The sequence below is a fragment of the Protopterus annectens genome, chromosome 16.part0 (genome assembly GCF_019279795.1).
Source record: "Protopterus annectens isolate FY-2018-M chromosome 16.part0, PAN1.0, whole genome shotgun sequence".
Taxonomy (NCBI): Eukaryota; Metazoa; Chordata; order Ceratodontiformes; family Protopteridae; genus Protopterus; species Protopterus annectens.
The window spans coordinates 414,766,856-414,792,061 of record NC_056750.1 but is presented as its reverse complement, the minus strand read 5'-3'; the positions used below and the strand labels follow the sequence as shown (position 1 = coordinate 414,792,061).

The 25,206-nt window shown below is 38.5% G+C and overlaps 1 protein-coding gene across 1 annotated transcript in view; it reads right to left on the bottom strand.

The window, feature by feature from the left end:
* Positions 1 to 25,206, bottom strand: part of LOC122790418 — a 353,039-nt gene that overhangs the window by 116,469 nt on the left and 211,364 nt on the right. Inside the window, exon 4 of the mRNA XM_044057941.1 lies at positions 18,192 to 18,353. Coding sequence (XP_043913876.1) covers positions 18,192 to 18,353 — 162 coding nt within the window. The remainder of the gene's footprint in view (positions 1 to 18,191; positions 18,354 to 25,206) is intronic.

Here is a 25,206-nt window from a genome sequence, read left to right as displayed (position 1 = left end):
CTCCTGGATCGCCTGTTCATTCTTATGTGGTAGTATGCATCCTGGAGGTCTACTGAGCACATCCAATCATGTTGTCCCAGAAAAGGGAGTACTGACTGCAGTGTTACATCTGGAACTTAACTTTCTTACTGATTTGTTTAGATTGCTGAGATCCAGAATTGGTCTCCAGTCCCCTGTTTTCTTTGGAACTAAAAAGAATCTTGAGTAAGTTCCAGATCCTATTTGGTCTGCAGGGACTGTTTGGATGACTCTTTTGTCTACCAACTTCTGAATTTTTAACGTTGCCTGTTCCCTTTGACTGGGTGGAATGTTATGTTTGGGATGAGGAAGGAAAAGGGTAAGGAGTAACCTCTGTATATAATGCTTTGGACCCACTTGTCTTTTATTTGTAGCCAGGCTTGTGGGTACAAGGATAAGTGGCCTCCCAACTGCCTCCAGAGATGGACAGATGGGCCTCCCTTCAGGAGAACTGAAAGAACTTACCAAAGAAAAATTCTCTGTCATCCTAATTCTGCAGATTCCCTCTGCCATGTGGTCGGCATCTTCCATTACAACTTCCCCCTCTGCCCCGAGGGAAGATTCACCACATGTGTCCTGGAAAGCTCTCTGGGATTTTTGGAACCACATTTCGACACTTCTTTTCTGACCTTTGGGATAAGGTCTGGCAGGCATGGAAAAACGGACTCTTATGACAGAGAGTCTTTTCTTCTTGCTCACACCTGGTTAGTGTGTCTTTGACTTTGGGCCGAAACAGAGACGAGCCATCAAATGGGGGATTCACAAAAGAAGATTTAAAGGGCTCCACAAAGTCACACAAGCGCATGCAAGAATGTCTCCTTAGGGAAATTCCTGAACCCGCTGCTCTACTCGCTCCATCCACTGCATAAGAAATCAGTCTCATGAAGGAGTTGACAACTGAATTTAAGGTAGAGAGCTGAGAGGAAACTTTCTCCGAAACCCCTTCAGCTGCTAAACCTTGGAGAGTATCTCCTAACTCCTTCAAGAGATCTCTCTGCAATCTAGTAAAATGGGTCAGGTAATTCAGCGATCTGAGAGAAAAAGTCGCTGAAAATAAAATGCTGTTTCCATATCTGTCCATCATACGAGACTCCATGTTCAGTGGATGAACAGAAAATGTCTCTGAGAATTCCTTCTTGGTGACTGCTGCCACCACCATAGCATCTGCTGGAATTCCCTTAGTTAAACAGGTTTTGTCTGAAGGGGATGTGATGAACTTATTTGGCCTCCGAGGAACAGGTTCCACTGAATCTGGAGGCTCCCACACCTTCCGAGAAACAAGATCCAGAAGTTCATCGAAAGGTGGAGACACCAAAGTGGAGGAAGGGTGAGATCCAAAGGCCTTCAGGTAATACACTCCTCAGCTGAAAGGTTGGTGGACTTCCAGCTGCCTCTCTGCTTAAGTATTTCTATGATGTCTCCAAAGGAGACACCATCAGGAGGTGACTGTGGGGACCCCTCAGCTTCATCGAGGTCCATATCAGAAGTGATGAACTCCTCTGGGGAATCTAAATGCTTCCTGTTACATAACCTCTTCAGAGGGGTACTCTGGAGAGGTTTCAGAAGAGTGGGGGGGTACCCTGTGGGGCATCCTGAGGCTTAGGATCTCTGCGTCCTTGTGGGCGCAAGGGTATAGAGGCAGACACCAGTGCTTTTGGGAGAAGAATGTCTGGAGATGACAGCAGAACTGCCTGTGGAGACAATACTCTCATTGCCTCAAAAGCCCCCCACCCCTGATCTGAGGAAATCCCTGCATCCAAAGAAGTTGAGGGAACCCCCAAAATCAAGGACGATGGCCCTGAGGCTGAGGTATGAGCCGATGCCCCAAGAGGCAAGGGTGGATCCGACAACTGTCTGATCTGACTCACCTCCCCGGACCCGACTGGAGAGCATCAGCTCCTAGACTCCTCGGGCTCCGATGAAGCAGAGGACATTGGAGCAATGGTCGCATCTGAAGATCCCGTAACAGGTCTCGGGTCCAATGGTTCCACTAGTAACAGCTCAGGACATTTCGACTCCGAAGTCCAAGGTCAGATCAGAGGAGGAATCAGATCAGAAGGGGAGGATGTGGTCAGATCTGAGGCCCTTGGGACTGGATCCGATAACAGTTTGGCCAGTGCCAGTGTCCTTAATAGCCTCTTTACCACTCGATCCATGTCATTGTCAGATAGGCTCCTGGAAGGCTGAGTGGACTGGAGACTTGGAAGGTTGAAGTACAGGACATCTGAGAGTAGGGGAGAATGGCTCCAAGAGAGGGGACCGGCTCCTCAAGTCAAACTCTACTGGCACTGAGACTGATGGTGCTGGAGCTGTGGATTTTTTGGATCCGACAGACTTAGGATCTGGTGTTGAAACTTTGGCATTTTCTTTGACGGCTCCAACAGAGCCACTAGAAGAGGAAGATCTCTTCCCAGACTTGACAGATTTTGAAGATGAAGATTGGTCATATTTTGATAAACCTGGGCCTTCTTGTATTACTTCTGAGAAGGGGGTTTTTAAGAGACCTCTCAATATGAATTTGTTATTCCTCTCCAGGAAAGCCCTGTGATTAAAGGAATGACAAATGGAACAAGACTCCTGGAGATGGATAGCTCCTAAGCAACAGATACAAATTGTGTGTCTGTCAGTTGGGGACATTTGCTGTCCACATTTCTCACATTTTTTTGAAACCAGAGGGTTTCAAATCTTTAGAAGACATACTGAAAAAGAGTAGTAACAAGGGAAGCTAGAGAAAAAAAAATTATATCAACAACAAGCTAACAGTAGACGTTAACTATAAAAAGGAGATATAGAAGATGAAAGGGAGGGCACAGCCCTCTAACTTAAATGGGCTATGCCTGGGAAAGTGAAAGGAAAAGAGGTAGCTCTCTAAGTTAAACAGGCTAAGGGTAAGGCATTTCTCTAATTTAAATGAACTGACCTTAACAATTTCTAAAAGGAGGAAACAAGAGAATGAATAGCCCTCTAACTAAAAAGAACTATAGGGCATCCTAAGAAAGAGGCTGGGATAGGGACAATAAGGCCTAAGCGTAAGACGATGGCCAACAGCAGAAAAAAAACAGCAGAACAAAGAGGAAACAATTAACTAGCACAAAAAACTAGCTGTCAAGATCAATAATATAGCAAGAAAAGGCAATTTCTCACAATAGTAATACAAGAAAGAATATACTTAGCCAGAGCCAGTAGAACGAACACCCAATCTTGTTTAGTGGCAAACAAGATCTGGAGAGCTTTCCTAGTGCATGCTGGGACAGGGTTTAGCCACAAGCTAGTGGAAGTCCTGGAGCTTGTGCATAAAGGCCAAGATGGATTTGAGGATCCGTCCAAACTCATCATGGTAAGAATGAAGGCAAGATAGGTCAACAACACATTGTTATTTAAGTTATGGGCTTATGTTAAACGAATGAACGATCATAATGTCGAGTACAACATACTGGAAACATTATGATCGTAAGTTCAAAACCTCGAACCCTGAAAAGCCCAAAACAAACAAAATCGAAAGATTTTGTTTGTCCCACACTTCCCCTACACTAACATACAAAACACACACGTACAACCAAAGCATACAAACCCCTACACACTCACATCATTCAAACACTAACACACCTACACAAACACACCTACTTTTAAAATAAAGTGGGGGGCTTTGCCCCCCTGATATGGGGGGCTGGGCCCCCCACACCTTCCCTAACCAAATATACTAACTCCGAGATCACTGTACACTGGGGAAAGGGCAATTTCCTGGTAATCGCAACAAGCAATTACCAGGAAATTGCCCTTTCCCCAATGTACAGCGATCTCGGAGTTGGTATATTAAACTAAGCAGCCCATGACGTAGCCATTCTGAACAGTGTAGCGTGCCTACGTCACATGCTGCACTGACTGGGATGGCCGACCAAAACATTTCGGAACTCCACATTTCGGCATTTGGACTGTCCAATTAAATGAACGAGCGATCAAACGTTGTCGAGTATGCTGTACTCGACATTTTGATAATTCGTTCATTTAACATAAACCCTAAGTTACATGATGCAACAGGTCAGGGCCTAGTAGAGGTTAGCAGTGGTGTTATTCAGGGGTCAGTACTGGGGGGGGGGGCACACCTTTTCAGATGGTTTGTCTCAAATATATAACTAGTAAAGGGCTTTGGATAACCAGTTATGACAATGAATAACCATAAACTGGGGTAATATAGATACTGAATTTGCTTTGTATTGTCTACAAAAAATACATACCTGGTATAGTAGTAGCAATCTCAATTTTTATGTCAATAAATATAGGGCTAGCATCAAAAAACAAAATTCCTTAACAGAAATATCACAGGGATAGAACATTCGAACTATTCAAAAACACTTCAGGAACTTTCTTGGTACGGACAGTTTGTTAGTAATAGTTTATGTAATATCAGTATATATGTTGTGTCTTTCGGCTTTTCCCGGTTAGGGGTCGCCACAGCGGAACTCCGGTCCGCTAATGATTGGCAGTAGACTTTTACGTGCCGAGTTGCCAGCCCTGATGCACAACCTTCAATGAAGGTACGCCCATTCACGCATGTCTCCACACAGAAGACGCTCTAGCTGAGAATCGAACAGGACAACGTCTTAACTGTGATGCGACAATGCTACCACAGCACCACCACCGCAGTAGTATCAGTATATATATACTTTGATAATACAAGATTTCGGTACTGATTTTTTCAGGAATGACTTAAGTAAGTTTATTGGCATTGATATTGTGAAAATCAATACCATTTGTCTTTTTCTTGGAACTATAACTTAGTAATAATGTTTTTATTTTCCAGGATAATTTACCAGCAATTGATAGGGGTAGGATGGTGCCATCTTTCACCAATCTCATTATGAGTTGTTTGGAACAACAATTTTTGATTAAGCATCACCTTTATAGATATGCCACCTTTTATAAATGGTATATAGATCTCTTATTTTTATGAAATGCTACACATGAACATTTTTTTTGTTTTTTACTGAGTGATCTGAAAGACAGTACTAATTTTTTCAGCATTTATATCAGGAGATGCTGATGAGGTGAATTTATCATTTATAGGAAAGATACTTTTGTCAATAATTATTTACCTTATATTAGCCAGCACCCCTATTATATGAAGTGGAATGTTATTAGAGGGCAATTCATCAGATTAACTAGGCTCGTTAGTAATAAGATTTTTTTTTTTTTACCAAAGCAATTTTTCTTAAGAAATAATTTTTTAGGGTTTATTTTGCTAATAAATTGGACAGCATTATTAAAGAAGTAAAAGGTGATAGGTGGGTTAAGTTTCACACAGTTTTAATTAATGAATATATTCATAGGGTTGAATGAGATAAAAGAGTTTTTTCAGTCCCTATATGTACTGATCTGTATATCATCAAATATATAGTGGTAGACAGCTGAAACATAGTGACCAGTAACAGAGATTTGGTTAATATTATTGGTCCAACACCTAGTTTTACTTATAAAAGATTATATAACATAAAAAATACTCATTGAGAAAAAAATTATGGATATTAATAGTGTATACAGTGATACTTTTGAAGTATAGTGGTAAAGATTTAAAAAAAAGTTTGCAAATCTGAAGAAGTTGTTTATTTGGCAACCTGTTGATCCTGAGAGGGTTTCTATGTGAGTAAAGACAATGGAATGCTCTCACAAAAATTTGTAAGTGTGTAGGCCATCAAAAATAAGAATTGTAAAAAATGCATTAGCTAAATATACAATTAGTTGTTCAAATTTTAAAAGGTTTTCATTTTTTGTAATTTATCAAGTTGAAGGATGTTTATTTATTGGGGATTCTAATAACATGTTAGAATGCAAAAAAGATAGGTGGCAGATAGCCTTGGCAGCTGATAAAGTGCCAAGTTAAAATGGTGTAATTAAAACTAAATGTATTTTTAAAGCACAGAGAATATAAAACCAAATAAAATAATTAATTTTTTAACTGTTTTATTTTTTATTATTGTAAATATTTATGTTAATATTTTTTTAAATATGTATTAAATTAGCAGATGTGTCAGCTGATAAGTCATGTGACTGGTAGTACATATCATTTAATTTATTTGTAAATGTTCTGATGTTGTGCTGCTTACATTAAAAGAACAAAAACATTTATGTTTAACAGCGGACTGACTGCTTCTTATTGGAGCAGTTTTGTAGCTTTTTTTTAAAGTTTTAACACTTCAGAAACTGCCATTATATTATTTTCCTATAGGTCACCTTGAGGTGGCATGGCCTCTGCCTGCTGTATAAACCAAGTCTAATTTTGAACTGTTTCAAAACCTGTTGCTGGCATGCACTATAAAGGAGCTAAAAGAAAATCAAGGAATGTAAAACTAAAACTTCTTCTTCTTTTGGCTTTTTCACGGTTAGGGATCTCCACAGTAGAACAACGGTCTGCAGAACAATTGGCAGCGGAGTTTTACGGTGTCGAGTTGCCAGCCCAGCACCCAACCGACCTAAAACTAAATATCAAAAATAGGTTGCAAGATACATTATGTTCTGTCTTTCAAGACTTGGCCTAAGATTTCCCCTACAATGAGTCAACTGCCTTCAAAAATGATCTTGAAATATATTTGAGGAGTGGAAAATGTCAACATGGGGTTACCATAGTGAAGCTTCTCGATGGCCAAAAGGTGTAAAGCTTGACAATGGAACTTATAAAGCTATAATTCATACATTTTGCCCACTTGCCATACATTACTTTACACATTTTGGTGAAAAAATGGTTGAGAAGTATGACTTCTGTTTATGGTTGTAAATATGCGATCAGGAAAAGAGAGAAAGACTAAATTAGGCAAATTTTTTCATCACCCCATTCCATTCAAGCTAGATATATACTTGGTAGATGTAGTTTTAAAAGCTATAATTGTGTCTAATTTCTAGAAAGCCAAAGCTTACTGATTTCTAAGTAAAAGTGTGTATACAAATGCCTAGCTTTGGACTCTAAAATAAATATCTGTCCCTTAGGTTGTGAATAAGTATTGTCTTCACACATCATCTTTGCTTATATAATCTTATAAGTTTGCATGTATCCACAAGAATCTGTTTTTCTTTATCTAAAAAGCGCTATATACAAAACAGCAATGATAATTCTGCGATACCCATGGTAATATGATATGGTTTTGCAAGTCTTCATCTGCTAACCAGCAACCTTTATCTCTAAATATTTATGGAATCATGTTGACTCACCGAAGGGAATTTTGGCGAGTGCAATTTGAAATAAAACCATTGAAAATCTCTTTCAGTGAATATAAAAATAAATATTACTAGTAATCCAAGTGGAACGACTGAAGTATATAAACACCAATAATCATAAAATCTCCAGTAGTTTTCCAGCACAATAAAGGCCACCTCTAATGTAATAAATGAACTATTTATTAATCCAATAGACAGCAAAACTAAACAAAACAGCAAATGGACTAAGCGCTTTCATTTCCTAGCATGGAAACATCATCAGAGTCAGCAACAAAATTTGTGCCATTAATTTAAATAAACCCAACACCTTCAATCAATTAAACAATCAAATAATCCACCAATACATTTTATACACCTAAATTCATAAATGTCATACCTAAAACATATATATGTGTTAAAAACATATATAAAATGTATTGTAAAAATATATATAAAAATATATATATAAAAAATGTCTCTGTTAATGTTATTTATGCATGTATACGTTTCCGTATATAAACATATGTTAAAACACATTTTATGTAAGACTTAAAAAAATTGAATTTTCTACAGCAGTAGTTATTAAATAAATAAATAAATAAATATATGTCTCTTAAACTTTTATTAAACTTTGATACTTATTTGCTCTCATTTTTAGTGCAGGCATAATTGAAATATGATCTTTGAGGCCTGATGGGTTACATGCATCCAACTGCAATTGCCAAATAAGTTCCCTTAACTCTAATTGTACTTCCCAATCTCCACCCCTTTCATTTCTACCCACCTGCTCAATGACCCAAAATTTAAAATCTGCCTGCGGGCACACTAGTGTATGTCTAAAAAGTGCGTTAGTTTCCCTTTTCCTATTAACGTCGTATATGTGCTTGTATGTTCTTTGCTTCAAACTCCGCTCCGTCTTACCACATAGTATGCACCACATGTGCATTTAGACAAATATACTATACCCATGGTCTGACAATTGTAGTAACCTCTAGGGTAAAATGTCAAATATTCTATATCCAAAACCTCCTGATTGTACACAAATGGGCATTGTGGGCATCTACCACATTTATACGTGCCCACCTTCTTCTTGTTACTTCCCATCGTCTGCTCCCTCTCAAATAATTCTTTCAAACAATTATTTTTCTTATATCCAAATTTTAATTTATTAGAAAATATCTTGATACTATTGGGCATAGATGAAAATAAAGTCCAATTTCTATGTATAATACTCTTAATACCCTTAGTGTCCTCATTAAATGTCAATACCATATATACATCACTTTTCTCCTTCTCTAACTCATTTTCTAACACTTCAATACCATCCACTTGCCCACATTTTAGTAATGGTACATATTTCTTATTCCACCCCCTCCCAACACTTCCTGCTTAATTTTAACTATAATCTCTACAGGATAGTCCCTCTCAACAAACAAACTCTGTATATATTCAAGCTCTATCTTCATATCCTCCTCTTCAGATGCCATTGTTATCGCCCTAATCATCTGACCTTTAATAATATTCCACTTCTGAGTAATAGGATGGCTACTACTATAGTGGAGATAAGAATTTGAAAAACACTCCTTTCTATATAGTTTAGACTTCAATTTTTTGTTCTCAACGTCTTTCATTATAGTAACGTCTAAAAAATTCACATACTCCTCCCATATTTCATGTTTAAAATTTAAAACTTTCGTAGTTTGACCAAGATACTCTATAAAACTATCAATTTCATGCCTTGGTCCCTTCCAAACCAGGCATATGTCATCCAGGAATCTAAAATAAGCTTCTATATATGGTTTATATCTGGAATCGAACACATAATGTTTCTCCCAGTACAAAAGGATTATATTTGCCACTATAGGGGCACAAGCTGCACCCATAGGTATACCATCAATCTGGTGATATATCTCTCCTTGGAAGTATATAAAATAGTTTTTCATAACTAATTTCACACTCTCAAGTACTAAATTAAAATCACCACCTTCCAAAAAACCAAATTCCAACATCATGTCTTCCAACCATCTTAATCCCAACTTGTGCGGAATAACCAAAAGCAAATAATTAACATCCACTGTTATAAAATTATATTCCATGTCATACGTTAATTTCCCCATTTTTGTAAGGAAGTCCCAAGAATCCACTAGAATGTGTGGATATAGTTTTTGATATGGTTTTAACTTTTTGTCAACATATATAGCCAAAGGCTCTATCTTGGACCCACCTGATGAGACAATAGGTCTCATAGGTGGGTCCAAGGGATTCTTGCGCGTCTTAGGGATCCCAAATATGCTGGAAATAAATGGTTTGGGCACTCTTAAAAAATCATACAGTGTTTTATCAATAGCCCCTTGCAACAGATTGTCCTCCAAAATCATATCAATCTTACGATAGGCTATATTCATTTCATTTCGGGACACCAAACTGTATCTTCCTTCCACACTTAAAACACTGAGCATCTTCCCAATATACTCCCATGTGTGCATAATAACCACCCCATCCCCCTTTGTCTGGTTTCATGATTTTTATTTCATTATTGTTGATAATCTCCTTCAAAACATCCCTCTCTTCTGGACTAATATTGTTTGGATACCATTTCTTTCTATTCCTGTAATACTTTTTTATTTCGTCACTCACAGTGGTTTCAAAATTAAGTAAGTCCGGTACCAAAGGGGGGTTCATAATACTCTTCTTTTTAAGTGTTTCACACCCAGCTCCTTTCCCTTCAAAAATAGTAACTAAATTCAAATTCCTTATGAACATTTTAGTTTCCAATAAAGTATTGGCCAAATTACCTCTCCTTGTTGGAACAAATTTAAAACCTTTTTTAAATAACTGGAAACATCTGTCGTCCATGTCTACTTCTGCATAGTTATCCATTTTAAGGGGGTCTTTCTCGTATATACAACCTCTCTTTACAATACCCCCAGGTTCTACATCACCACTATTTATCTCCTCTCCCATTGCTGCCTGGGTGAGTACATAGGTTGTACAGGGGTTCCTCTGATTGTCCCAATACACACCCTGTTGATCCATCCCTTGTCTCCCCACACCCCTTGATGTCATCTGTGCATACGAGGGTTGAACTACCAAATTCCTTATTCTCTCTGATCTCCTCGGTACATTCACTCCTAAAGGGACATCCCCATTAGATATGTCCGTCACATCGCTGTCCCCCCATCTTCATACCACGCATACCCCATATCTCTTTTCTCACTTCTCCTATGTTCCTTCCCCTTAATGGTGTATGCTGTTCCTTTCTTATATTCTGTTAAATCCCATTCAAACTTAACAATCTTCCATTTCCAATTATTTCATAAGTCTCCACATCCTTAAATATGTATGCATATTTCTTTTTATCTCCTCCACCCCAAAAAGCAAATCTCTTTGTATTTTTTCACTTAAAATATTTATTTCATTAGCCAGCACCTGCAAACATTTTTCATTATTTTTAATAATAAGCTTTAACACATTTAAACCACATTCGTTAAAAACGTTTGTTAATTCTTTAAAAAATTCTGTATCCACATTTACATTATTAGGAAATCTGTAGATATGAAGTCCTTTAGGCACAATCTCACAGGCAGATTTTAAATTTTGGGTCATTGAGCAGGTGGGTAGAAATGAAAGGGGTGGAGATTGGGAAGTACAATTAGAGTTAAGGGAACTTATTTGGCAATTGCAGTTGGATGCATGTAACCCACCAGGGCTCAATGATCATATTTCAATTATGCCAGCACTAAAAATGAGAGCAAATAAGTATTGAAGTTTAATAAAAGTTTAGGAGACATATATTTATTTATTTAATAACTACTGATGTAGAAAATTTTACTTTTTTTAAGTCTTACATAAAATGTGTTTTAACATATGTTTATATACGGAAACGTATACATGCATAAATAACATTAACAGAGACTATTTTTTACATATATATTTTTATATATATTTTTACAATACATTTTATATATGTGTTGGGTCTATTTAAACTAATGGCGCAAATTTTGTTGCGGACTCTGATGATGTTTCCGTGCTAGGAAATGAAAGTGCTTAGTCCGTTTGCTATTTCGTTTGCTTTTGCTGTCTATTGGATTAATAAATAGTTCATTTATTACATTAGAGGTGGCCTTTATTGTGCTGGAAAACTACTGGAGATTTTATGATTATTGGTATAAAAATAAATGTACCCTCTTTTTGGGAGAGCAATACCCCTCATGCCTTCAGTGGGGAGAAGTGCAAAGTCCATTATCACTTAAAACTGTTTCAGTGATTTTATTTTTCACAAATGGCACTTGCTGAAGTAATTGTCACAGAGCTTTCACACTTCCAAATTTATAATAATTTCTACCTACACTCTGTAGTAAAGACGGCAATGTCTATCAAGAAAGCAGGTGAAAATTAAACAGACGACACCCAAATCACAGTCTGGACACTAGTCTGACACTGTATGTATGTTAGACCACATTTATTAATACTGGTTCTAGCAACATTATTACAAAGTTGCATGTATACTTTTCGTAAGTTACCATCTCTAGCAGGGCCAGTAGATAAGCATATGTTTATTCAGTTTAACCTTCTTTAAAACGCAAAAATAAATAAAGAGAGAAAAATTATGGTGTACATACATAAATAAATAATATCCAACACAGTGCTTCAGGTTGTGCATTAAGTCCGCAGAAGTGGACAACTATCATATTAGAAAAGATCCTGTTATAACTTAGTCATATAATTAATGCCCCAGTATTCTTAGAATGTCAGGATAGTTAGTTACTTCATGTATCCACATTGTGAACTGCAGAATAGCCCAAACAGCTCACTGTGCCAGGTGGTGTTCTCCAGTCCTAACACATGCATTAAAGTAAAAATAAATATATAAGAAAAAAAGGTTGGATGCTTTTATAAAGACAGCATATACTATTTCAGACCTTTTGCTTTGTAGCTCCAGGGCTGACCTTAGCAACGGTATATTATGTCATACAGTTTAAAGACATACATGAGACTATGAGGTAGGGATATGTTAATGGTTGTTGCAACATGATAAAAAAAAAAAAAAAAACAGGTAACCACCACAGCTGAAAGCATACAAATTGTTTATTCCACAGACAAGTCTTGTCTGTGAAATAAACAATTTGTATGCTTTCAGTTTTGGTGGTTACCTGGTTTGTTTTTATCAGTTTTGTGTTATACCGGATGACCTTTGGCTGGTTTGGGTAATTGGTTTTTGCATAGTTGTTGCAACATGCTCATTGGTAAGGCAACTGAAATCAAAATTTTGCATCCAGTTAATGTCAGTTTGCATGTAAATGGCAAAGTAGATATTTGGAATGGTGGAGTTATTATTAAAAATCTCCAGCAATTGGTTTTCTTCTTTGTCATCCCACGTGCACTCACATGAATACAGTCTGGCTTTTCTTTTATTTTCAAGAATGTCAGTTGTTTGGCTGCCTTATCATTACCATATAAAAGCTTAGTGTACCCATGCATAAATCATGCAAAAATACTTAACAAAACCCACTATATTTCAACAAAAAATCAAGCTTAATCACGATTCATGTCAACAAGTGATGCTGATAATACTGGTAAGTATCCCAGATGAAAGTACTTAAAACTATTATCTGTATAAACAACTGTTTCTTTTGTCTTCATGAACAAATGTACCATAAAATATTAAAATATTACTGAAGTTATGGGAAAACTCAGGGCGTGATAGAAATTTATGAGGGCCACAGCTCATCAGCTGCATGATACACAGCTTGTAAATGTTTGGCAAAAGGCATGTTCATGCACAGAAATGCAGAGAGGAATCACTTTCACTTATACTTTGTATTAACAGAAATATGCACAATACATCCACCTGGATAGTTTCTTCCATAGTCTCTAAGGGTACGCTTTCTGCCATATTTATGTATGTATTTTATTTATGTAGTTTATCTTTTATTACCTCATTACCAGAGTAGGACTCACAGACCATTTAAGGCATAAACAAATTCCAATGAAGATTATTTATTCAAAAAGTCACAGTAAATTAATGTAATGAATGCTTGGCAGGCAGACATTTTTGTTCATGAACTTCTGCCTGGTAAGTGATAAAAGTAATGCAGTGTGGCAGGGTTCAGATTATTAGTTAGTAGAGGAAAGAAGTACGGATGAAAGAAAGTGAGATAGGTTGGTATGGTCTTAGGTAGGGGCTTTGGCATTTAAGGGCAAGAGAGCAGGCTCTCAGTTTCTCTATACTTGGTGTTTGTATGGACCCTGCTGTTTTTACAGTTTTAGAAACTGTAGTAGTAGCAGTATTGTTGGGGGCTGTTTTAGCATCATAAAAATGCCCCCCTTCTGAGGTCATTAACAAGATTTATGTTAGGAGTGAGCAGTGATGGACTTGCTCTTTGGAATTCCTGCTGTGTTCTAGTACAAGACGGAACAGTATGTAACATCACTCTCACAGCTGAGCAATTTGTTGAATTCTTCTAGTTTTCCATGTGGAGTACTCTATAATGGGTCTAATGAGGGATGAGTACAGTGGGACAATGACCTCCTTTTTTCTTGATGAAAAGCCCATAGTGATGAGATGTGCCACATAGAAGGATTTCCTGTCTGTTGTGGTGATGTGGTTATCGAAGGTAAGACCACTGTCCACCTGAGTGCCTAAATCTCTCATCACACTTTCAGAGTTTAGTGTACTGCCACCTATGTGGTAATTCATGGGTACATGTTTTTTTCCCAAAGGGGATAACTATACATTTCTTGGTATTAAGCTTGAGCCCATGGCTCTGGCACCAAGCATCTGTTTCTATAAGGCCCTTTTGTAGAATATCCACATCATTCAGGGATTCAAAAATGGCTCCCAGTTTGCAGTCATCTGTGAACTTTGTTAGCCAGAGTCCCTTAGTGTTGGCCTGTACTTCTGAGAAGTAGATGCCAAACAAGAGCAGTCCCAGGACTGAACCCTGAGGTACTTCACTTGTCATTTGTCTGGAGATTGAATTGGAGTCGGCTACTTTTACAGTGTGGGTTCTGTCAGTAAGCCAGTTGGCAACCCATCGAGTGACACAAGGATTTATGCCCAGCTTATTAAGTTTATCTATGATTCCAGAGTGGGGGATGGTATCAAAGGCCTTGGCAAGGTCCAGATAGGCTGTGTGGACCGCCCTACCCTAGTTCACAACTCTGGAGACTGATTCGAAGAAGTCAATCAGGTTCAGGAGACAAGATTGGCCCTTCACGAACCCAAATTGGGTGGGGTCTAGTGTTTGAAGCTTGCCAGTGTCCTTGTTTATAAGTTCCATGATAATGCGTTCCATGCCCTTGCAGATCAGGCTCTTCTGACTGATGGGATGGTAGTTCCTGGGATCCAAGGTGGATCCTCCCTTGTGGAGTGGGATAACTGTAGCTGTGTGCCACTCAGTGGGCATGATACCTGAGGTGAGGCTATGATTAAATATGACACTTAGTTGAGGTGCCAGTTCATTCTGTAGTTCATGTAGTACACAGCCCGGCATGTCATCTGGTCCCATGGATGCTGTATTCTTAGCTTTGGAGAGTGTGGTTTCTACCTGTGTGGCCATGATTACCAGAATTTGGCAATCTTTTGGTATTGAGATGGGCCCATTAGGGGGTGAGAGAGGAGTGATGTTTGCACTAAATCGATCTGCCAGGATATTGGCAATATCCTTGGGATCAGTATATTTAATGCCATTCTGTTGTAGCTCAGAGCATATCTGAGTATTGCCATTTAGATTCTTGACATAACTATAGAATGCCTTGTGGTTGTCTTTGGAATTTTTGGCAATTTTATTTTCATAACTAGCTTTGGAGGATGTTATGAGGGATCTCAGCTTGTGACCGAGGCTGGTAAGGGAGTTTTTTGCATCCTGGGATTTTCCTCTTTTCTGCAACAGTTTCTTTCTTCTGTTGTATAGTTTGTTTATGGCAGGGGACCACCAGATTGGCTTCCTTTTTTTGGAGGAGAGCATCTTGGTTCTATTTGGGATGGCACGATTCATGCACGAGTGGATGTGCTCGTACAGTGCCTTAGTGTAGGATTCAGCAGTCGAACTTTCAGCTCCCATCTGCATGGGTGTCATGCAGTTTGTCACTTCTGACTTGAGTAGCATGAAGTTAGTTTTGGAGAAGTTTTTTACGGAGGTTTCCTTACTGGGGGGTGGGGGTGGGATGTGGATGTCAAGGGTGATTTGCTTATGGTCAGACCTGACCAATGAGGGGGTGACCAGTGGTGTGGAACATCTATCTCCCATGTTGGTAATGACCAGGTCTAGGATATTGGAGCCCCTGGTGGGACAATGGATTAATTGATCCAGGGCGTTGGAATTTATGAATTCCAAGAACCGTTGGGAAAAGGTGTTGGTACCCGAGTAGTTTTCCCAGGTAATGGCAGGGTAGTTGAAATCACCCAGTATTAGGGTGTTTGGTTGTATCTTAATATTGTCCAGAATGTTTAGAAAGGTTTAGTGAGAATCTTGGGGCATGGTGGGGGGATCTGTAGCAAGCTACAATTTGGATTCCAGTCTTAACTAGTGTTAGTTGCACCTGGAGAATTTCAGATGCATTGTGTTGGGCAACTAGCCTGGAAATGTGAATATCCTTGGTGAATATGGACACTCCTCCACCTTTAGTGTTTCTGTCTTGGTTTGGTGGCAGAAAAGTGTGGTAAGAGTTGTAGCCTGGTATTGCAGAGGTGCACTCTGGAGCCTTGAACCAGGTCTCAGTTACTGCACAGATATCGATGTTCTCCATTTTTAGGAGTGCCTCGAGAGAGTGCATTTTGAGGTTTAGACTTCTAGCATTGAGTAGCATTACCTTAAGATTTTGCATGCTTGTATCTGTTACGGTGGTGGTTTTGTCCTTTGAACTTTGCCTAAAAAAGGCACTATAGGGGTGCTTTAGCCAGTAACCTGAATCCCAGGGGTGACAGGTGCAGACCATCTCTGGCAAAGTATCGTGGTTTGTCGATCATGTTGTCCCAGGCAGACAGATACTGGATCCCCTTTGAATGACACCAGAAGCTTAGCCAATTGTTGACGTCAATCATTTTGTCCTTATACTGTGGTATCATTCTGGGCGAAGGCAGGATGCTACCCAGGGCTAGGGTCATACCTGCCTGGGCCAGATGATCTGAGAGCTCTTCCATGTCTCTTTTCATGTAGTCCAGGGAGGTACATCTCAAGTCATTCACTCCAACATGGACAATGACAGAGTTGTATTTGTACTTGTTGTGGAATGACTTGAGTGCGTGCGTTATGTGGCGGATCCTGGCACCCGACGGGCAGATGACTGTAATTTTCTCTTTCTTTAGCCTGGTGAGTGGAACATCAGTGTGCCTGATTATAGAGTCCCCTATGACTAAAGTGACGGGTACAGTGTCTTGCCTTAGGAGCTTTTGTTGGGTGGCACACTGGTGTTGTGAGCTATGTGTCACTTTGGTTGTGACTGGTGTTTATTTGCATTTCAGCTTCGGAGGTCCTTGTTGTTTGGGCAGGTTAATTTTAAGGGCCTCCGCATATGTGGGTTTAGTGTTGTTATGTGTGGGTGTTGATGGTGTGGGTTTTGAAGGGCTATGTGTTACCTGAGGTGTAGTGCAGGTGTTAACCTTCTCCTCTTGACTGTCTAGCACAATCTTGGCTGGAGAGAGCTTTGCTTCCAGTTTGGCTATGTAAGTGCATGTCTCGCAGGTTGTAGTGTTGGGTGGTATCCTGTTAAGAGTATACTCATCTTTATAGGAGACTTCCCTGTACTCCAGTAAGAAGTGCATTCATCACTGTTTTCAAAGTCTAATTTCTGAAAGAATACACATAAAACTAAGGCAGCAAGGTGGCGTTTACAAGCTGACCTTATTTGCTATGCATGACAGAGAAATGGTCAACATGGGATGTGTGGAACTGGAGTTAAGTAATGTTTACAAAATGTTATGAAAAAATAGGACATCCCATGTTTAATTAATAATGCAAAACCACAGTGTAATACTCTCATGTTGGAGGTGCTGTATTCAAGCAAAACTGACATTAAACATGGTGTGAGGAAATTCTGAAATAAAAATGTTTTTGTAAAAAAGTTATGACTATTACCTATATTTTTATAACTACATTAATTTCATAAAAGCTGTGTGACCTACAGGTGAACAAATGATGCCATCTTATGCAAAATATTAAGGCACACAATGCTGCCATTGATACTTGCCATCTAAACCAAATGGTTAAGTAGATTAATATTGTCTTGAAATACTATGAAATTATTTCCTGTGTAATTTGCATAGGTTCTCATTATCACAAAACAGCAGTATGTTACCCCCTGATTGACTGATATACTGGATATATTTTGCAGACTTTCAGAGATGTACGCTCTTTCTTAATCATAACACTAGTATATTTTGACACCCAAAATACAGTTTTTCTTTCATAAATATGCAATATAAAATCAGCCATCTACAGACAGACCTTTGATACTAACATCTGTGTAGAGCCCATTTTTTTACCAAATATATATCATAGTTTACATTTTTTTGCAAATCACACCATTTATCACGTCATAAATCTATGAAGTGTGTTTTCAGTAGACGATTTTAGAGAAACGTTTTCAGGAAGCATGTAGTTTAGCCTCCTGCTGTTCAGGATTAAATGAATTAAAGGTTTCCTGGACTGCATACGTAGTAACTACCTAAGAGGGAAAAGCTAACAATAATTGTAGGGAAATTGTGGTAGATGACCTTATATCCCTACAGATGTGTTCCAGTTCATGATGGCTTCAAGAATACTTTAAATCCTACCATGAACTGGAATCACAAAGCAGGAAATAATGTTTTAATCTCATCTGCTCTACTGTCTGTATCTGGCATCAATAGGTTCAACTATATCTTGGTAGGTTATACAGTAAATACATATAATTGCTTCTGTCTAGGAAAGAAACAGCAGTGGGCCACAGTTGCCGGTTCCTGACAGTCAATTTATATCTAAATTAATTAATTAGTTTCATCTTACCATCATTTTGCTGATGATCCCGAGTCTGTACACGAGCAGTTGAAATACCCAGAGAGGTATGCCTAGTTGGTTCCTCTAGCTGAGTGTTGCTCCAATAAGTTTCAGAACATAGAGAGACAGCACTTTTTGGTCTTTGTAACAAGCTATATGTAAATCCATTTGCTGTTAAAACAACATACAACAAGACAGAGAATTATTATTTTAATTGATAGCCAAGTGGAAAAGTCAGCTTCTAATATGTTCAAATACTAGTTTCAAGACTCATTTCATTTCCATACACATTGTAAACACAGTGCCACATACTGTGTGTATTCTTCTCAGTTTAATAATAGACTGGAATGAAAAGCAGAACAACAAAGCATATTTTCCTTCAGTTAGCATTCTGTAAAAACTAAAAGAAAAACCCAGCCAAACTACATTTTCCACTTTCTGATTCCAGGTGTTTCAGCTATATGGCAGTTCTGAATGCCCACAACTGTTTTCATTTTTAAGTCTGTTATAGAGACATTTAGGCCAAGAAGGCCAACCCCACTAGCTGTGGACATGCAAGTTTCAGTCTTCTTATGGCTTTGCACAGCATAAGTGGACTGTTTGGCTAACATTTGGAAACACAGGGTTGTCATGCCCAGCTGATGTCCATAACCATTTGGGTATCTGCAAAAAAAAATAAAGAAATAAAATAAAATAAAAAAAAACAAGGTCACACAGTAAAAAAAAACAATCAGTAAAAACTAAAATAAAAATCCAGCCAAGCTAGATTTTCCACTGTGTGATTCCTTAAAACCTCTTGCATTAGGGATAACATGGGATATATGCAAATGAACCCAACCTTGTGTTTCCAAATGTTAGCCAAACAGTACACTTATGCTGTACTGATGAGGCCATAAGAAGGCTGAAACATGCATGTCCACAGCTAGTTGGGTTTGGCTTTATTGGCCTGAATTTGTCCATAACAGACTTAAAAAGGAAAAACGTTGTGCGCATTCAGAACTGCATATAGCTGAAATACCCGATGTCCTTAAGGGGTCACTTGCATATACCCCATTTTACCTTTACATCTTCTCTTCCATGTTACCTCTACCTCTACTTTTATCTAGGGATAAGGTAGAAAGATGAAGACCGTCAATTTAAGTATGTTTGGGAAAGCTAGTTAAGTAAGGCTGCACGTTAATGGTGCAAAAGTCAGATACTGGAGGTAAAAAGCTATGCACATTTTAAATGTTGATTCAAAATAGAGATTTTTTTTTATTCTAATCTGATTTCTTCGTATGACTGAATTCCTTTAAAGAGAGGAGGGAAACAATTCCCATAGCACAGGGCAGTGTATGATAACCTATAGTCATTGGTATGTTAGAAACAAAGGCAATAAGTGAGAGGGCATATACTACCTTACTTTAGAGAATGACTTTGCCAGTTACGTTTTTACTTTCTGGTGATAGAACATATGAAATTTTAGTGGACCACAACAGTAGTTTGTTAATAATTCCTTTGCTGCCTTTGTTATTGAATGTTTATCTGTTGATCAAGCCAAACATCTAGGTAACTGCAGTGGTTAGTAGTTTCTAGGTAGCTGCAGTGGTTAGTAGTTTCTAGTTGTTCATATAGAACATTTGACAATTTTGGGCTACTGATGTGAGCTTTTGCAGTACCCCAAATATTACGTATATATTTTTTGAGTAAAACAATAGGTTATTTTTTGAAGTCAGTGGGAAATAGAGCTAGAAATTTTTCCAGTTCCAACTTTATAATAATTGGCAAGGAGGTGGCTCTACTTATAACCATATTCTCATTACAAGGAGGTAATTCTGGCAGGTCAAGGGGCAATTTGTTTTTCATGATGGAGTGGAGAAGGGGAAGTATGGAACTTTGCAGCACACCACTGAACAAGGAGGCAGAGGGAGACAGACTTGTTCCTATTTTTGCCCTGAATGTTCTGTTGAAAATGAACTCATTAAACAAGCCAAGATTTTTCTGACTAATTCCAAATACATTGAGTGCATTTAGTAAAAGATGGTGGTCAGCCATGCCAAAGACTTTATTTAGGTCAATTAAAACAGACACAGCTAACTTGCCTTTATCAATATTAGAAGAATACCATTGTTTAATAGGGCTAGTTCAGACACTGTATTCTTCCTGACCAAAAGCCATGTTGATGTCTCAATAACAAGCTATATTTCTATAAATAAGACAATAGCTGAATATAGATTATTGTTTCAAATATTTATGCTAGGGTAAGGAGAATGGAGATAGGTTTGAAGTGAGTAAATGATAACATTTTGAGAACTTTACGTAAGGGCTAATTTATGGTTTGCTTCAAAAAAAGCCATATAGTTTTGTTATACAGGCAAAGATTATAAATATGACAGAGTGATAAGGAACATACTGATAACATAATTTCATAAATCAGGGTGAAGGCCATCAAAGCCATGGGGATCGGTTACACATACTGGTTTTAGAAGTTAACATTTTTAATTTTAACCACTAAAAAGTAGAATAGGGAATAAAAAAGCATTTGATGGTATCCCTATCTCACATTCATGGATAACAGAGTGCTTAAAAATATATAAGATACACCCTACACTGGTCGATTACATTACAGCAAACAGAAAACAGTGGCAAACCACTTTGCAGTTAAGCAATGATAAAGGATAAATTATTCTAGGAATAAAAATTCAAAGGGGATATTCCAGGATGCCTCTCTGACAGTGCTGCTCTTTTGTCTAGTTCTTTATTTATTTGCATTTTGTTTACCGGGAAAGTCCACTGGGCCTTACAGAATCCATTTTCAGTGGAGACCTTGGGGGGGGGGGGGGCTCCACAGTACATCAATTTAACAAATTAAATTACAAAAATGTGAATTAAAGAAAAATATGTACAAATACAGAGAAAAACGCATAAGAGAAATGTAGAGCAGTATGATCTGAACAATCGATCAGTATAAGTAAAGGTTTCAATTGTGTAATTTCTCTACAACCTTAATCTACAGTAGTATTTTCTCACAACATAAAGTAAGGTTGATAACAGCATAGTACACATATTTTAGGAAGGCTTGGTGCAGGTGCACTTCCAGCTTGAGGAGAGGTAATTGTGAAGGGAAGTTTTGAAAGAGACAGGATTTTGGGTTGTTCTAATTGATATAGACAAAGTGTTCCAGTGTTTGGCTACTGAGCAGGAATAAAGAAGCTGGCTGGGTGGGAGGTTAGGTTTGTGACCCTGCAAAAGCTTCTGATCCCCTGAACTAAGGGGCCTATTTGGGTGGTAGTAGCTAAATACAAAACTCAAAGCAGGAGACTCTAAGGGTTTAAACAGCATTTTGTGAGCTGTGGCAAGTTGCAAATAGGAGAGATAGTTTGGTAGTTTTAGCCATTTCAGTGACTTAAGAGCAGCCCAGTGATGGGTGGAGTACTTAGAATTAGTTGCGAATTTGGCAATTTTATTGTAGCATGCCTCAAGTCTGGATTTTGAAGAGCTCTGAATGTTGGTGAGTAGGGGGGCACCATAGAGGAGGGAGGTTAATAGGTAAGTTGTGGCTAGGGTTAGTTTTGTGGATGGACTTCGGAAGTGATTATGTCTATAGAGGATTCCAAGGTTATGATGCATTTTGCAAATGTTGAGTTATATATGTAGGTCAAATTTCATGTGTTCATCAATAGTGACTCCAAGGAGCTTTGCGTGGTTAACGACTTACATTATAGTATTACTATGAGAGAAGATGGAAAACTTAGTTTTATTTAAGGTGGTTGTTTTCTTAGAGGGTGCATACCATGATTTGGTTTTATTCAGGTTACGGGCTAGGTGGTTGTTGTGCATCCAGGATTCAGTGGAGGAAAAGGCCTTTTGAGTTAGTTGCAGAAGGCCAGAGACGGAGTTGGCAGAGCAGACAATAGTAGAGTCATCTGCATATTGAATAATAGCTCCTTGAGACCGAGATGAGTGGAAATTGTTTATGTATATGCTAAATAAGAATGATCCAAGTATAGAGCCTTGGGGAACTCCAGTAGTGGTGTTGAGAAAAGGAGGGATGGAGTTTTGCCATCTGACTGACTGTTGCCTTTCAGTTAAGTAACTAGAGAACCAGTTTAGTGTGGGGAGAGAAAGACATCTTAGAAAGTTGGGTGATAAGTAAAGAGTGAGAAACAGTGGCAAAAGCTTTTGATAGGTCATGGAAGAGGGTGGAGACAATTTTTCCAGTGCCACAGGCTTTGTTGACTGTATCCATGAAGGAAAAAAGGCAGTTGTGGTACCATGGCCAGGTCTGACGCCATGTCGTGAGGGTTATAAGTATTTTGTTGCCAAGAAGATAGTGACGAAACTGAATATTGACACACTTTTTGGAGACAGGAGAAGGAATTGCAATGGGCTGGAAATTAGTGATGTCAGTCCCTTTATGGAGAGGAAGAATGAAAGCCTTTTACCAGGTTTTGGGTACGTAGGACTCAAGGATGGAGCTATTGAGCAGTATGCTAATGGGATAAGTGATACTGTCAGCAGCAATTTTTAGGTATTCTGACGGTATGTTACCAGGGGCATTAGAGCATGTTTTTAGCTTTGGTAGTAGTCTTTTTATAGTGGAGAATGAGATGGGTTTTAGAGTAAAGTGGAAGTTGAGTTGGTATTGGGCTTTTGCACATGTTGGGTGTGAGTAGGAAAGGGAAAATAAGTGAGTGATTTAGATGGAGATGTGTATCTAGTGGATTAATTTGAGTGGGAGAATTTTGCGGTGATATTGGCTATGGAGGTGATAAAAAGAATTAAAAAGAGAGGCTAATTCCTCAGGAGATTTGTCAGGGTAAGGGCAGAATTTTCTTTTGCCTAGGTTAAGTAGTGAAGTAATGGAGTTCCAGAATTTCTTTGGCTTCTGCTTGTGGTTAGACTGCAGTTTTAGCTAATGTTCTTTTTTATCTTTGTTGACAAGCATGTATACCTAGGTTGCAGAGTTGCTTGAATTTTAATAGGTCTGGGATGTTTCTGTGTGATTGCAATAACTTCCATAGTTTGTCTCTGGCATGCATGAGAAGTCTAGTTGGCTTGGATAGCCAAGGGACATTATTCTTGATCCTCTGTACAAGTAGAGATGTGAGACTATTTAGTGTATCCATAAAGGTAATGTTGAAGTAATCAACAGCTTTGTCTGGGGGGGGGGGGCAGTTAGTGGATGCCAATATATTGTTTTTAGAATATTGTTGAAGGTTTCAGGGTTGAATGAGGTCAAATTCCTTATTTGTTTCTACTGGTGTTGATTTTGACTGGAGGGGGAAGCACGGGTTATCAAGGCTGGGAGATGATAGATGAGGGTGTTTGGGAGTGCACCTGCTGATGATATTTTGTTGGTGTTAGTGACCAAAGTCTACAATGGATCTGCTATTATTGCTTTTGTTAGGTCTGGTGGGGGACTCAATGAGCTGGGTGAAGTTGAAAAGACTAATAATTGAGGATGGGTGTTTGGAGATGAGCTCTAGTCAGTTAATATTTATGTTGCCTAATATGATGGTTTCATTTTTAATACTGGAAGAAATCCAGGCAAGTATATCTTCCAATAAGGGTAGAGAATATGATGCAAAGTATTTGCTCTTATTCATGTTTAAGAAGGTTATGAATATTTCTGCATTAGAGAACAGTGGTATAAGGTTAGTATAAGGAACTAAACTGTAGGTGTTAGTAAACAGAAGGGCGACACTGCCTCCTTTTTTATGTGTCCTGTCTAGTCTTATAATTTAAAACCTGGGGGGAGAAATTCAGTCTCCTTAATGTGGGGTTTTAGCCAGGTCTCAGTGGTGGCAATAATGTCCGGTTGTTGGTGAGCGATCCATGCGTGGAAGTCTGAAATTTTATTACATATGCTTTGGAGATTTAGGGTTATTACATTTAATGACTTGTGGGAATCTCTGTTGATGGGTGTGGCAGGATGGTTGAATGTACTGGGTCCTGGATTGGGGTGTATGTCTTTGCATAAAGATATGATGTTAAGCTTGAAGGTATGACATGATAGCTTTTGGTTAGAAGTAGGTTTGATACGACTTATTATAGGATTTGCAGCAGAGAAGTATAGTCAATTAAACAGGTTCGTATATATTAAGGAGCTAGGTTTCACTTTGTGTTGGAGAAGGGGATTTAGTTGATGCAGGCTATGGGATATGTCTATGTAGTAGTTGGGTGGAATAGGTAGTAGAGGTGTTTGAGAAATTAGTGTAAAGGAAAATGGGGTTTGGAACACTGAGCTGTGTTAGTATAAGAAGTGTGGAAGGAAGTAGGGTAGAGAGCAGAAGTGTAGTGGCTGACAGCATAATTGTCGGCATTGTAGAGGTGTGGGGTAAGTAGCAACACAAGTAAGAGCAGAAATTGTATTAATGCTGTGGTTGAGTAAAAAGTGAGAGTAATTGGGGTAGTGCAGAGGGAGAAGATACAGTTCTGTGTATGGAATATATTATAGGGAGTGAATGTAGAGGAAGACAGGTAATCAGAAGTGGAACATGGAGTGAATGGAGAATAATGTAGTGGCATGTTAGCATTAGGTAGGGGAGAGTATAAGTTGGTGAAGCAATGTGTGTAGTTATAGTAGTTAAAGGGAATGCTCAGGTGGACTAGGGAAGGAGTGAAAGATAGGCAGGAATGGTATATGGAGAAAGGATGCTGGGGAGAGTAGAAAGGAATCAATGTGAGTGATAGGTGGAAAGCGAAGGTGATATGTTGGAGTTAATGGGGGAGGAGTTAACCAAGTATAAAATGTAAAGACAGTGGGTGTGGGTGAGAATGGGGGAGGGTAGGGGAACAGAGTGAGCCTGAGGATAGTGAGGGTAAATGGAGCAGGGCTGAGCCTCTCACGGCAGATCTCACAGAAGACCATCAGTAAGCCCAGAACTTTTGAGGTGAATTTTAACAGAGTGACAGCAGTGCAGATAAGTGGGATTGAGTTAATCTTTAAATAGAAAAAAAAAATACCAGCAATGGGGTAATATATGGGGGGGGGGGTAGTGCTCTTAGTTATGACAGAGTGTATAGAAATTATAGTAGAGCT